The sequence below is a fragment of the Electrona antarctica genome, assembly GCF_951216825.1.
Source record: "Electrona antarctica genome assembly, chromosome: 15".
Lineage (NCBI taxonomy): Eukaryota > Metazoa > Chordata > Actinopteri > Myctophiformes > Myctophidae > Electrona > Electrona antarctica.
The window spans coordinates 26100698-26115461 of NC_136796.1; the positions used below are offsets into that span (position 1 = coordinate 26100698).

Here is a 14764-nt window from a genome sequence, read left to right on the forward strand (position 1 = left end):
TGCAGTCTAATGAGCATCCATACAGAATGGGGAAACTTCACAAACACTGGTTCTATGTTTCTGGTTTTAAATTCTGTATCGCTTGTAGAAAAATAAACTTCTGCTGCACATAGTGAGCATTTGTTCTGTATAAGGCTGTATAAGAATAAGGTTCTACCAGGTTCATGGAAATAATTAGCAGCCAGGGATGCAGCAGAGATATCAACATGCAGTTTATTCTGATTGTCCTCCCTTTTCTTAAGGCTTATGGAAAGAGAGTAAAAAAACATATGTTTCAAGGTTAAATTCATGCCTAGTTAAATTTGAGTTGACTCTGTCGCCAATATGATAGCGAGTGGCATCTGTCTCTATCTAATTTGCATATTAATTTGCAAATTAGCCAATTCTGCAAAAATGTAGGAAACAAAGCAATCCACAGGATCTGATTTACAATTCAGATCATTTTCTATTCCTCTTGGAAATGTGTGCATGAATGTAGTACAGTACTGTATGTTTGTGTGCGTAGAACATGTGAGTTTGTGGTATTACAAATGAGTAACATAACATATTGGTTTTCACTGCTATATTTCTGTTCATAAAATTGGTTAAATTACGTTTCTTTTTCGGCAGCAATCTTGTAAGTCAGTCTGGATAAGTGCATCACAAGCAAGAAGTCATGAATGCATGAATGTGGTTTGGACAACAAAAAGGGGATTCGACATTAAGTACCACAGACGAAAAACAGTCTAAGTCCAAATTTCATTCTGACCCCTCCACGAAAAGGCCTCGTTGTCCTGAACCCTTATCTATCATTTATACATTATGGATCAATAGTGTGGACTTAGACTGTTATTCGTCTGTGGCATTCATTGATGATTTGTTTGTTTTCCCATGCGGGAAACCCAGCTTTGAATCCTAGTGATCAGTGGAGTTTCTGTCCCATTCTGGCACCCTAGACATGTTGGACAAAACATGCTGTACTGTTAAAGTGGGAGAGTGCTCAGTCCTTGTCCCTTTGTATTCTATATAGCTTTTATTGAGATGGTATTTGTTTCATATAGCCTTAAATGACAGAATTGGTATTATGATCTGATCTCCTAAAATCAAACTGGAGACTTGATCAGAGCACCCTAACCACTCGTCTATAATGTCGCCCTGTTCCCTTGTATTTTCTTTTCTTTTATTGTGATGGTAGGAGAGCTTAGAGGGGAGGCATTTGGAGCATGCACTTTGTTATAATTAGTATCATTATCTCCATGGCTACCTCTTGAAATTTTGTCCATTTCTTCTTTCTAAACTGCACTTTTCATTAAAGACATCAGGAAAACCAGAGACAGACAGATGCTTTAAAAAATATCCATAACAAACACATCTCTATAGTTTTGTTCCCTTTCTTCCTCATATTTCCTTCTTTCTAAACCTTGCTATTATGGCTATTGAAAATTGTGATTCGTGTCTATTTAGCAAAATAATTTCCTACAAACCAAATACACTGTACATGGACTAGGACTAGTGGCGATTTCCTTTGGCTTATTGTGGAGTTGCCCTTTTAGACTTTTGATTGATTGATTGAAGTATTTAGTAACAGTTAGCAGAATGGGTACATTTCACATGAAACACAACTCAATACAAAGACTGTTACTGTGGACGACACACTGATAAAGCATTACACTTGTTTACAACATGGTCCACCTTTTACAATTCATCGGAACATTTAGAGACGTACAAATACAGTATATAGATTTTCCGGGGACCAGTTTCGAATTGCAGCCGCCCGTAGGTGCCCTTTGAGAGCGGTTTTGAAGGAGTCAAGGGATTTGCATGTCTTAATGGCTGTTGGTAGGGCGTTCCACATTTTGGTGGCATAGGAGTGAAATTAATTTAGTCCCTTGTTTGTGCCGAATCTGGGTTGCACATGGTTTCTTGAACTCCCTCTGGTGTTGTGGGTATGAACTTCATTGACATTAAGGAAGTATTTAGACAGGTACATGGGTATCTTGGTGGTGTAGTGAATCTTGTGGACCAGACCCATTGCAAGATGCTGTACTCTGTCGTCAACCCTAAACCATTCCAGCCTGTCAAAATGGGCAGGGGTGAGGTGCAGGGTTCGGGGAGTGAGGCCAAGTAGTAGCCTGACCAGTTTGTTTTGGGAAGTCTGGAGCCTTGTTTTAACGGGCCTTTGAGGTCCTTAAAACCTGAGGCTGTTTCTAAAAACACCTTCTAAAACCTAACCTAATTTCTGAAAACCTTCTAATTATTAAACTATAGACCGGTGCCCGGCTGTAGAGCACCAAGTCGGTAACGATGGAAGTTAGAGATCCATGCCCCACCAGGCTATGCAATACCCGTTCGTGTCAGAGTACCCACTCCGTATCTGTCTCACTTTTTTCATATATATGGAGTTCTGCAGTGTCAGGCATGCCCAAATATGGAGTGTTGTGATGTCAGAACAGGCCAGCTCCATATATGGAGCCTGGCCAGGCGCCCTGTCCAGAGCCCGGGCAGAGGCCTTTTGTGGCGGTTCTGGACAACCGTGGGTTCGACCGACTCGACATCGGGCACTGCACTCCCTGTGGGGGTGTGGAACACGCGTGTCGAATTTGAAGTCGGCGGGAGGAATGGTTCTCGAGTTACGTGGATTACAGACATACGTACACACAGAGACAAGGTGCATTTATAGATACTAGAGCAGTGCCCGTTGGAGCATATATGGAGTTCTTTGTCAGGCATGCCCAAATATGGATTCTATGCAGACGTCAGAACAGACCAGCTCCATATGGACCCTGGGCACAGTGGGCAGGGGCCCGGTCCACTTGGTGCATTTATAGTTAGATAAGATAATAATAATGTTTATGTTGCTACAGTACATGTACAGCAACAACTACATGAGACACAGAGGTAGCTCCCGGATTGAAAGGTATAACAACGTATAGGTTGCAACAGGTCTAAATGGGTTAACCTTTTGAATGGTCAACAATATAAGCCGTTAACATTGTACTTTACATATCATTTGTTTCCCATAATTTGCATTTGATTTGGTGTAAACATTGAAATACAGAATAGTAGCTGTATCATGGTTTAAGTCATTTTACTGGTAGTTACTTTTCTTTTTCTTTGTCAGATTTGTAATGCTCCCTATCAATGATGTCAGAGATACATACATATATAGACAGCTGTTGTGTGTGTTTTCATGTGTTTTCAAAGAGTTTGGCCTGTAGATCTAAATACTATTTTTGTAGTTTATTAGTATATTTAGCTGCAGTGTTCAGAACACTACAAATCTAACACTACAAAAACCAGCATGGATCGGATAAGAAAGAAAAGTGCTTGCCTTGCACAGTATATAGGTTGTAACTTACAACAGCAGAAAGAAGCATTGCATGGTTCTAATCTACTGGCTCACACAGCAGGGGTTCTTTAGTGGAACAGGTAGATATACATAATACAAAGTCAAGGAAGTCACTTGCTTGATCTATAATCCCCCAGTGATGCAGACAACCCAGGAAAAAAACTTGAAGGCTTCCAGTGAACAAATATGAATTTTATTCTTTGATCATTTTTGTTTGCCTTGCTTAAGAAAATAAAATTCACATTTCCCCTGTCTTTTACACTGGGGTCTTATACTGTAGTTCAAGTAGGACTTCCTGGATTTAGTTTTACTAGTCCTTACCCGTTCTGAATATATGGTAACGGATGGGTTATGGGTTATTAATTATTATTATGTGTTGTTGTTGCGCGCGCACGCACGCACACACACACACGCACACACATGCGCGCGCACACACACACACACACACACACACACACTCTGCGATACAAAAGTCATCCACAGTGTACTGTGAGGTTGTGTGTTGACGTTAACATGCCCCCGTCCAACTGTCAGAACTGGCTTGCAGGTGCCTCATTTAGTCAGACTTAAAATCGCAAATTGGCTATTGTAACTACGTGTGGGTACACCTGGGAGACACCAGATTGATCTTTTGGGTGAAAGAGTGTTTGTTTCACTTGTTTATCCTATCCTGTATGAGTTCTCTCTCCTGATTAGATACAAGTAATTGGTATCCTCCTGACTGGAATGCATTTTCTGTTTACTAGACAAATATTCTGCTGAAATCAAATAGTAGGTGAAGAAAGTGATCCAGGAGAAAGCCATGTGAATTCATGTGGAATGAGGATCTTGGCTCTGTCCTTCCAACATGGGCTGGCTGGCAGGAGTACATGCAGGTCTGCCCATACTCAGCAGGTTAAGAAGCATACACATGCCAGACCTTGACTCAGTCATGGACGTCAAAAGAATCTTTAGACATTTTAAGAAGAAGAATGACAAACTTCTGAGTCTGTAGGACGTTCCCTTTGCTTTTGTGCAGGACACATACAAATTCTCACTGTGCCGAGATTTTTGGATGCATCCCAGTTCTATTGTTTTCTATGGCAGACTTTGCATAATTATGTAAAATTTACAGACAAGAATGGCTGAGAATAAGGCAGCAAAAATATCAACAGGGAACACTGTGCTCAGGACTACAGTAGGTGCATTCCACAAAACACAAAGCAATGCAAAGCACTGGTTGTGCACACTAAAAGACAACTAATGCATGCAGCATGAGGAACAATAATCTGTAAATGAAATGACAAAATGTTGTTTCTTTGTACTGTTAGTAGAGAATAAAGAGTTTAAACTATTTATAGTGGTTGTTTTTTTGAAAACCAATCTTAGATCTTGAAAAACAATCTTAGATCTCACGATTAAGACCATCTACTTTGGCATTTGTATGCCTTGTGTCAGATACGTCAGTGCAGAGAGACAACAAACCAAGGACAGAGAGAGAGGAGAAGCATGCGAGACAAGACGGGTTGGATTTGATCCTGGGTCTTGACAAGGACAAGGACAAGGAGCATATGGTCTGTGTGCTAACTGGCTGACACCAGGCATCCCACTGAGATCTTATGTTGAAGTAGAAGTTGTGCATTACCACAGGTCATTTGACTATCCTAATCATTTACAATAAGGAAATACCCGCCACCACTGGAGTTCTAATTTCACAAGGCCTATTTCAAAATGGAATCAATTTCAGGGCAATTACAGGGAAAATGATTTAACACTACTTTTTATGCAAATCAAAGAGAGCATTATGCATCAAACACAAAAGAAATCCTCCCTTGTATATTACACCATGTCACATAGAATAGTTGCTCTAGGAAACCATTACATATACATACTGTACACTGTAATTGAGGTGTATTCAAAATCTTGGCAGTGAAAATACATGATACTAAATATAAACAATGTGTGAATATTGGACTTTGCCATATCATTTTAAACACCTTCAATGTGTTTGAATGTATGAGTTCATACATTTGTTAGCATCACAGTACCATCTAGTGGGCCAGATCTCACTTGCCCCTGACAGTAGAATTTTGCTGATGATCAGACGACTAACCACGCACGCACGCACGCGTGCGCACACACACACACACACACACACACACACACACACACACACACACACACACACACACACACACACACACACACACACACACACACACACACACACACACTTTTTCCTTGTGGATCCCCCTCAAGGACCACTTTGAGAAACAATACTCGTAGCTACATAACAGTTTTTACAAGTCTTTTTTTTGCAGGATTTTATGTAATGATTATTGAAACTCTTCTTCTGAATTTGTAAAACTCACATCTTAGTTCAGAAAGCTGAAGCCATAGAACAAAGGAAAGAGAGCATATTCCTCATAAGCTGCTTTGTCTGTTTGTTAACATGGGAACACAGGTGCATAGAATAACTGGAAAGGTGGACAGTGGTCCCTATATTACATTATTGCATTTTGGGGTTAATTGGGTCAAGGTCAAAGGTCACAAAACATTTTCTAAATCACCTAAATAAATGATCGGAGCGATCTTTCACTCATGCAATTGAAACATGCATTTTGACGTACAATATATTACAGTGCATTATGGGCAGAGTGCAGACTAGATCAAGGAAGCAAGAGACTTCTGGATTTATGTACTGACCAGGGCCTTGAGAAAATGTCTGGCCGATGTTGTTGCCTGGCGACTGCAGCACTGTAGCACACCTCAGGAACAAGTCACAGAGCTATGATCATATCTGGCCTTGTTTGTATTCCAATGCAACAACTTCCACTGCAATCATTCAAACACGTATTGTCATCAACCCTTTGAAAACGTTTATTTTGAAATTGGTCGTTTCAGGCTGTTATTTGGAAGAGGACAAGGACACAAGGACACACTGTTTTGTTTTGAGTCCCAATAGACACCCTAAAGCACTGGAGCATGAAAATATATGTTTCATACATTTTGGAGCATTTGTGATATTGACAATTTGACATTATAGTAAGTATTTTGTAACCGCATCCTATGCACCATCATTAGGGCATACCAGTATCTTTTTTTAAACAAAATATTTTGGTTAAATAGTTTAGTTAATTTAGTTTAGTTTAATTGGATAGTCCAATCATTACTGTTTAGGGTGTTTGTTCAGTAGCAAAAATATAATATATATAATATATATAATATATATATATATATATATATATATATATATATATATATATATATACACACACACACACACACAAACACTATATCAGGTTGCTAATGTCATACTATCTGGAGAGACTACCCATTTTATCGGCTTCATTTCCTGGAACTGTTCCTGCTCCAAATTTGTCTGCTCACATCTTTGTGAGGTCCGATTTCATGTGTTTTCTGCTGTATCCTTTAGGGGTTCTCTCTCTTCACTGGATAAAATTGGTATCCCAACCTGAAAATGCATTTTCTGTTTACTACAGAGCTTGAGATAATAATATTTGCCGTCAGTGTATCAATACGATGAGAGAGTACGATGATATACTGATTTTTTTTGTCCCACCTCTATATCCTCAGTGTATGTTTTTACATGTTTAACGGACAGTTACACAAACTCTCATCTGGCAGACGCCCAGGAGAACACTGTCTATTGATCTGAAACTATTTTAGGGATTTGTTATGAGAGGAGAGAGTGAATATATTTTCCCACTTGGATTTACCCAGCCTTCTGTTAACAAACTATCCTCTGAAAGTTCTAGTATACTTTTGTCGCTTTCCTCCCGCCTATAACTTTAAAAGTTGTCGTATGGTTAAAATTACTTACACAGGCAGTAGTGGCATTTTGTTTTGTTTTTTTATTTCAAAAGGTTACAGTTACATTGCCTTCCATGACTAGATGAGTCAAAAACTCCCAACATTTCGGCTATCCAGCCGTGTGTAACGATTTGCAAAATCTGGAGGAGTAATAACAAAAAATGTGTTTTTCGCTGTGGTGGCGCTATAAAAGGTAGAAAAGTGCAGGTCAAAGGTTTGTCCTTGGCCTCTAGGGAGTGTGTGTGCAACTTTCATGCAGATCCGTGCAGTTATAGGTAAAAATGGTGAAAAGCTGCCTCATGGTGGTGCTGAACAGGCTGTTCCGGAAAATTCAGAATTCAGAGTTTGGCATCGACCGGGTTAACGTGCCGGAGATTAGCTGCTGACTGACAGACGGACACACACACACGGACGGAGGGCAAAACATACTCTCTCCCTATGCCTTCGGCCTGTTGGAGACAATAATTTAAAAGGCAGCTGCAGTGCCAGCCAGGAACAGTAGAGCAGTAGCCACACAGAAGTGTTGGGAGGAATTAATTGGCATAACAACTGAATTGGGAGCAAAAAGGGGTAAAAATAATTGCTACTCTAATTTCATTTTTTTGAGAGGGCAATTTTAATGTACAGCAAAGCCTTGGTCAGCAACTTGTGATGAACTCTGACACACTTCTCTGATAAGACAGTTCAGTTTATCAGTAAGACAAATGTCCAGAAAGATAACATTAGCTGCTCAGTACTGCCTACAGAGTGAATGGTACTTTGACATAGTCATTGTACCATTGTACGAAATACAGTATAATTGGATCTCAAACAGTTTATTAAAACCATTGTGAGATTGTGGGAACCTCAGCTGAATTGTTTAATTTGACCACCAGTGTTGAGTGTTATAACAGTTCCCTCTTTTCTTCAAGGATTCATCATGAAACACAGGTCTTAAAAGAGGGTTATTATGGCGTAATATTCTCACAGAATCTTTCAACATTAGTCATTTTAAAACATTCATACTGGTGGCCCAGAGAGAGAGATTATAAAAAGGCATACATGCGTACACCAACAGCATTAAAATGACTTAACTCACATTCATGTTATGATTTCTGTAAATAGTTTCCCTGATATTGACATAAATATTTTGTGGAGAAATAATAATCTATACAGAAGACATAGGGTATTTTTCCCTGCACGCTTACAGTATATGATGACGATCTCTTTAACTAAACATTTTACACAGTACTCCCATCATTTACAAACATCAATAACATAAATATATCTAAGATATATATATATTTTAATATATATATAATATAATTGATTCCCATTTTGCGGAGGGTTGTGGTTTGGGTAAAACATATATGCATTTGTTATGGTCCTACCCACCTATAAAAACTTTTGGCTGTGGGTCAAGTGTACAGTATTTGTTAAAATGTTGTTTTTATGTGGGCACGCCCACCAGTTCATTAAGTATGCCTGGTTTGCCTGGTGGGTGGTGATGGGTGGTGATCCACCTGAACTGAAGCCGCACCCACAGCTGTAGTTGTATGATAAAAGGGGAGGGGTTAGGGGAGGGGCTGATAGTGTGATGTCACTATATTACTGTTTATTTCATTGGCCCGTTTGACTGTCAAGGGTTCAGCCTCCAGGAAGAAACCCTAAATACAAAGTTAATACACCATTGCACATAAAAACGACTCCAGGGTGTCTAATGAAGTACTGTCACCTCATAGACACATGAAAAACTGGAAAAATACAAAAATTGTGGCACTCCATTATTACACTGTAAGCGATGTGCTAGTTAAACAACAGCGGTTCCTGCATGCGGTCTGATTCAAGCTAAATATCAATGGCAATGTCTGCTGATTCAAGCTAAATATCAAAGTAAATGTATTACTTACAGTATGTATTACTATTGTATCCCTATGGGGGTTTTGCTAATGTTCCCTGATTTTGCTTAGCATGCTGCTTCGACAAAATTCAGAGAACATCTCCCAAAGCGGAGCCTTTAATGCCAAGTTTAACTGTATTCCATGTATTGCAATAAATGGTTAATCTACTTTGACGTGAGTGTTTCTGTCTCATGAACTGGCTGTCTTTAAATATAATTCTATGGTTTGGATCAATTCCTTAAACTGTAATCTTTAAGCTAGTCCACACAGTCTCTCACTTATCTCCCACAGCTTCTTAGCCTCAGCATCATCCCTGGCTCTACGAAAGACATCTTTGACTGCACAGTCACAGAAGTAGCGTCCGCTGAGATGTTCGATACCCTCCTGGAGTGCACAGTGCAGGGTGGTCTGGGTACCCTGAATTAGGGTCTTGAAGAAAAGTCTCATCATAGGCTTGATAACTATCACAGAAAATATGGTGGTGTCGTGGCGGTCAATTTCAGTATTGATTGCACCTAAAAAGGAATGAGAGCTATGTTAATAATAACCTAAAGCAAGTAGGGTTTCTGGTTTGAGCTAGCTTCCTGAACTAGTGAGTGGGCTGTTGTCAAGTGTTGTTATTCATGATGCCTAGTAGGTGCAGGACAAGTCTGATCATGGGGGACTGAGATTACCTGACACATAGCGGAAGTAAGCCACAATTACTCAGTGGTTCTCAAACTGGGGGTCGAGACCCCCAGGAGGGTCCCCAATACATTTTTGGGGGTCCTCAAATGATTAGCATAATGTGCAACATTGTTTTCTCGCTACGGTATATTGGTAAGTGTATACTATCTAGTATCTGCACATTTCTAACGTGACAATTTAATGACCTGACAAGCTTGTAGTGGCTTGTAGTCAAACTGGGCGGTCCCCATTCCAAATATGATTATTTTTGGGGGTCACAGCCTGAAAGGTTTTGGAAACCTTGACCTAGATAACACGAGGGGAAATTCCATCACATCCTGTGTATTTAAAAATGGATCTTACATTGTAGCTAGGTCAGCTCTCCCTCTGAGGGGCCCTCAGTCTTTCAGCAGACAAGACAGAGAGCTGACCTACAGTACAGTATAAAGTTCATGGCCGAGACCTTTTGTCCACCTCAGAGAAGGCATCATGGATGAAAATAGACATTTTACCATACTCATTGCTTTCAGGGTGAAACTGCAAATAGCAAATTAAACTGCAGCGCAATATGCTTTTTTTTGTATATGGCATTATCATCCGTTTAACATATAATGTTGGGAATAGAAATATACCACACATTAAAATGTTATATGTTGTACTTGTCATATTACTTTAAGCTAGTAGAATACATTTCATACATAGGTAGAATAATGTTTAATTGACCTGGGTGGAGGCTGTAGCAGGTGACCTCTGTGCCCTGTAGTTTGTTAGCCAACTCGTGGGTGAAGAGGAGATTACATAGCTTGCTGTGGCCGTATAGCTTAAATGTGGATATCCAAGAACTGCCTTCCTCACCAAGAGCCTTGTGAGTGTTCAGATAAGAGAAATCAATCCTGCCCATCTTGTGGGCTTCAGATGCCACGTTGACCACCCGACTGGGACCACACTCCTTCAGCCGCTCCAATAGCAGGTTGGTGAGGAGGAAGTGACCAATATGGTTGACACCCAACATCATCCCCAGGCCGTCCTCTGTTTTACCCTGCATGAAGATCCCTAGAGACCGGAGGAATGTTAGACCAGTCGCTAATTCTCAATTTTTTTCACATCAAGGACATCCACATTAATGTGACAGGGATCCCAAGACCAGATTTGTGTTGTTAAATTGTTACAAACGTTTTTTTAAGATGTTTTGTTCTGGTCCTGTTTTGGTGAATATTAAGTAGTTCAGGTCAGTGGGGGTCTGGGGGCCACGCATTAAAAATGAATTAATCCTCAAAACGAGTGTAAATTGTTGACCTATTTCTATCCACGTAGCGCAACTTTCGTTCAACTTTGATCCCTCTGTCACATGGAACTATTTTTTGTGGGAGGGGTCGAAGTTGAACAAACGTTGCATTATATGGTAGTAAATCTAGAAATAGGTTAACAATACAAATGGCACTAGTTTTGTTAGCTTTAAAGGTAGTGCAAGTGAATTTCTTTGGTTAAAATAAAACCAAACTGAAACTGGGATATCAATTGTATCCAATCAAGATAGAGAACGCAGTCAGGGCACAGATTAAACAAGTGGAATTGTAAGTGATGACACAAAGAAATGAGCAGACAAAATTCGAACTGGAACACTATAAAACTAGAAAAAGTGCCCTTCTGGGCACAGGTCTCCACCAGGAGGATAGGAGTGTGTGTGATGTTTGGCAAAATGTTTAATGTAATGTAATATTTTTTTGTTTGTTTGTTTCTTGCAACAATTTTCTTCATTTTGTTGAGGAAATGCAGAGCCAGATCACTCATAGCATCTCTGAGGATAGAATTCTGGATGAGCAGGACATGTGCAGCATTTTGTACAAAACGGGCTACTCCTGAAAACTTTGGAAGGCAATCTTAGCTAATCAGTGTAGAATCTGAGAAATCCAACAGGCTCGTCTTGATCACATGACTACAGAGATCATGTGTACCGATTTGCGTGAGATTTGGATGAAATCTGTGCGACTAACATAAACAATGCGTTTTGCAGAAATTGGCCTCATGGTGGCGCTATAACCGGCAGATGTGGAGGGATGCAGGGAAAATGTTTTTCCATGGCCTCTAGGGAGTGCACATACATAAGTTGTCGATGCAGTTATAGGTAAAAACAGGAATTGGCCTGTTATAGTGCCACCGTGAGGCTGATTTGTGGAAAAATAGTGGCATGTCGTCCTCGGCCTAGTGGAAATGTGCGTGTATAATTTCATGGAAATTGGACACTGTGTTTGTGATTTGTGGCACTTTGTTCGAAACGGACCAATCATGTGAGCTTTGGAAGCCAATCTTAGCCAATCAGGATGGAAGATGGGAAATTGTGCAGATCTGTGTTGATCACATGACTATGGAGATAGTGTATACCGAATTGTGTGATGTATGGATAAAATGTGTACGAGTTATCTACAGAAATGTGTTTTGCCTAAATCGGCCTCATGGTGGCGCTATAACAGGCCGCTGAGGAATATTTGGGGCAGAGGTTCGTCGTTGGCATCCAGGGAGTGTGTGTGCAAAGTTTGGCATGGATCGGGCCAACGGTGCCGGAGATTAGCTGGTAACGGACGGACGGAAGGACGGACGGACGGACGGAAGGAAGGACACACACACACACGGACGGAGTGCAAAACATACTCTCTCCCCATGCCTTCGGCCTGGTGGAGACAAATATGCTCATAAATAGCTACTCTCTCCTGATTGGTTGCAATTTTGTCACCTACCTGAACATGTATTTTCTGTTTATTTATAAAATGGTCCATTTATATAGCACCTTTATCCAAGGCGCTTTACATAGATTGTGCATTACATTCACCCATCACACACACATTCATACACCGATGGCGGCGGAAACCATGCAAGGCACCAATCTGTACCCCTAATTATTAGGGGTACAGAGTCTTGCTCAAAGACACTTCAACACTAACTCTGGGGGAGCCCGGGTTCGAGTTGCCATCCAGCCACTCTACCCCTGATACCCCTGAAATCTGAACTAATCCTTTAACAATATTAGCTGTTGACTGCCTGGAACTCCCTGGATCCACTTTGAGAACCACAACTGCATGGACATGGCCTTAATTATAGGCCTACTGTATCTACAGGTACTGTTATGTGACAAGTCAGCAGCAGTAAACATAAACCATCATCAGTTATTACTATTTAGCAAAAACTGTTTGTACGTTTTTATGTTTATTTCATTATCACCTGCATTGTTGATAAGCAGGTCCAGTCTGGGCTCAGTCTTCAAGAAGGTTTCAGCAAAGGAGCGAACAGACTTCAAACTCCCCAGATCCAACTGCATGAACACCACGTCATTGCTCCCACTCTCCTGCAGGAGACCATTATTCATTACAAAGTAGGCACAGCACAGACCAAAGAAACATGCAACAGAGGCCCATCAGCTTCAGTGTTATTTTTATATTTACCTTTTTTATGTCAGCAAGAGCAGCTTCAGCTCTCTGTTTGCTCCGACAAGCCAGAATGACCCTGGCCCCTCTCTTAGCCAGTTCTATGGCTGTAGTTTTCCCAATTCCAGCGTTGCTCCCTAATCAACAAATAATGCTTTATTACTCAGAAATGTGTTCATTGATAAAGCAATAATTCTTACTGACATCATTCAGCAGAGTGGTTAATCTTTCAGCATAAATTAGTCAGCCGACGGACAGATCTTCCAGAAACTGAAGAGAGAAGCAGGCAGGGTTAACTCACCAGTCACAATCACTGTTTTTCCATGGAGTTTTGTATTGCTTTTGCATGTAGGCCCTTTGATTTTAGTATAGTAAATGATCACATAAGCAACCAACAACAATCCGGCAGCAAGTAAAAGTAATTCCATTTGGCTGACACTATTTTGCTCGTACAGTATGTGTGCCTCCCTTGTAGCCCCTGTAGTGTACTTATCTGGTGTTGCACAACTTTAAACTTTGCTTCTTCTTTGCTGTTGGTAGCTGTTGGTAACTTCTTTAGTGCCATTACTCCCACCTACTGGAGTTTTGGTCTATCTTGAAAATGAGATTTGACCAACAACACCGACCACAAATCATCAGCACATATTTGTACAGGTTTCATAGATAAACACATCCATGTAAAATGTGAAAAATATACCAAGGCACCCTTGCAATTAAGCTTTTTAATTTATGGCATTAATAGCCAGCAGTCTCCCAGCAGTGCTTGTAATATACACTGTATAGGCTCCAGTAAGGCCTGCCACTAACCCAACATCCGGGGAATCCTTCCCCGGAGTCTCTTTTTTGTCCTCCACTTCGCAGTTCCGTGGACCTCTAATATTAACCCCCAACTGACTGCCGAGTGTGACCGTGGACCAGGCCACTTCATGGAGCCCACCAGAAGTGTGACCGTGGACCCGGCCTCACAGTGCACGACCTGGACCAGATGTGGACCAGGCCCCTCCATGGAGCCCACCCTGTCTATCTCTCTTCTATTCTTTCTTCCTATTCCCCTCTACCCTCCCCCCCTCTCCCCCGACACGGTCGAGGCAGATGGCCGCCCACCCTAGAGTCGGGTTCTGCCTGACGTTTCTTCCTAAAGGGGAGTTTTTCGTTACCATTGTCGCAATATTGCTTGCTGTGGGTGGATCTTTGTTGGTTGTAAAGTGTCTTGAGACAACTTGTTGTGATTTGACACTTTAATAAAATTGAATTGAATTGAAAAATATGTGACAACAAAAAGATTTATACTGACACACTGTCAGAAGATAAACTCACAGCTTGATACAGTAGCTATGTTTGAATTACATTACAATGTAATTACATATTATTATTATTATATTGTTTATCAGTAAACACCAATAAATTAACTTATTTTCTTGAAATAGATTCTGATACTCCTGCATGTGCCATGCCATTGATGCCACGGTATAGACAGCTTGAAATCAACAAGATAATACCAGTTTATATTATGAAATAAATGAATGGGGTGAAGTTGTAGACAGTAACAGGTACATTTACTTTAGTACTGTATAATTAAAATAATAATAAATAGTAGCCTATCTGTACTTTTACCTACTTGAGTATTTTGGATACTATATTTCAAAGACAAATATTGT

The 14764-nt window shown here is 40.5% G+C and overlaps 1 protein-coding gene across 1 annotated transcript; it reads right to left on the reverse strand.

Annotated features, from left to right (window-relative positions):
- Nucleotides 1–7940: 7940 nt before the first annotated feature.
- Nucleotides 7941–13631, reverse strand: LOC306938774 (dehydrogenase/reductase SDR family member 13-like). The gene is made up of 5 exons (XM_079523081.1): nucleotides 13408–13631; nucleotides 13125–13243; nucleotides 12904–13027; nucleotides 10411–10740; nucleotides 7941–9536 (listed from the first exon to the last, which is right to left on the reverse strand). The coding sequence occupies exons 1-5, from the start codon at nucleotides 13532–13534 to the stop codon at nucleotides 9274–9276; spliced, it is 963 nt and encodes a 320-aa protein (XP_079379207.1). The 5' UTR covers nucleotides 13535–13631; the 3' UTR covers nucleotides 7941–9273.
- Between the last annotated feature and the right edge of the window lie 1133 nt (nucleotides 13632–14764).

Coding starts and splice junctions, on each gene's coding strand:
- LOC306938774 (XM_079523081.1), bottom strand. CDS start 13,534: ATGGAATTACTTTTACTTGCTGCCGGATTGTTGTTGGTTGCTTATGTG. Junction 13,244..13,407: donor AAAAACAGTGATTGTGACTG/GTGAGTTAACCC, acceptor TTTGTTGATTAG/GGAGCAACGCTGGAATTGGG. Junction 13,028..13,124: donor CTCTTGCTGACATAAAAAAG/GTAAATATAAAA, acceptor GGTCTCCTGCAG/GAGAGTGGGAGCAATGACGT.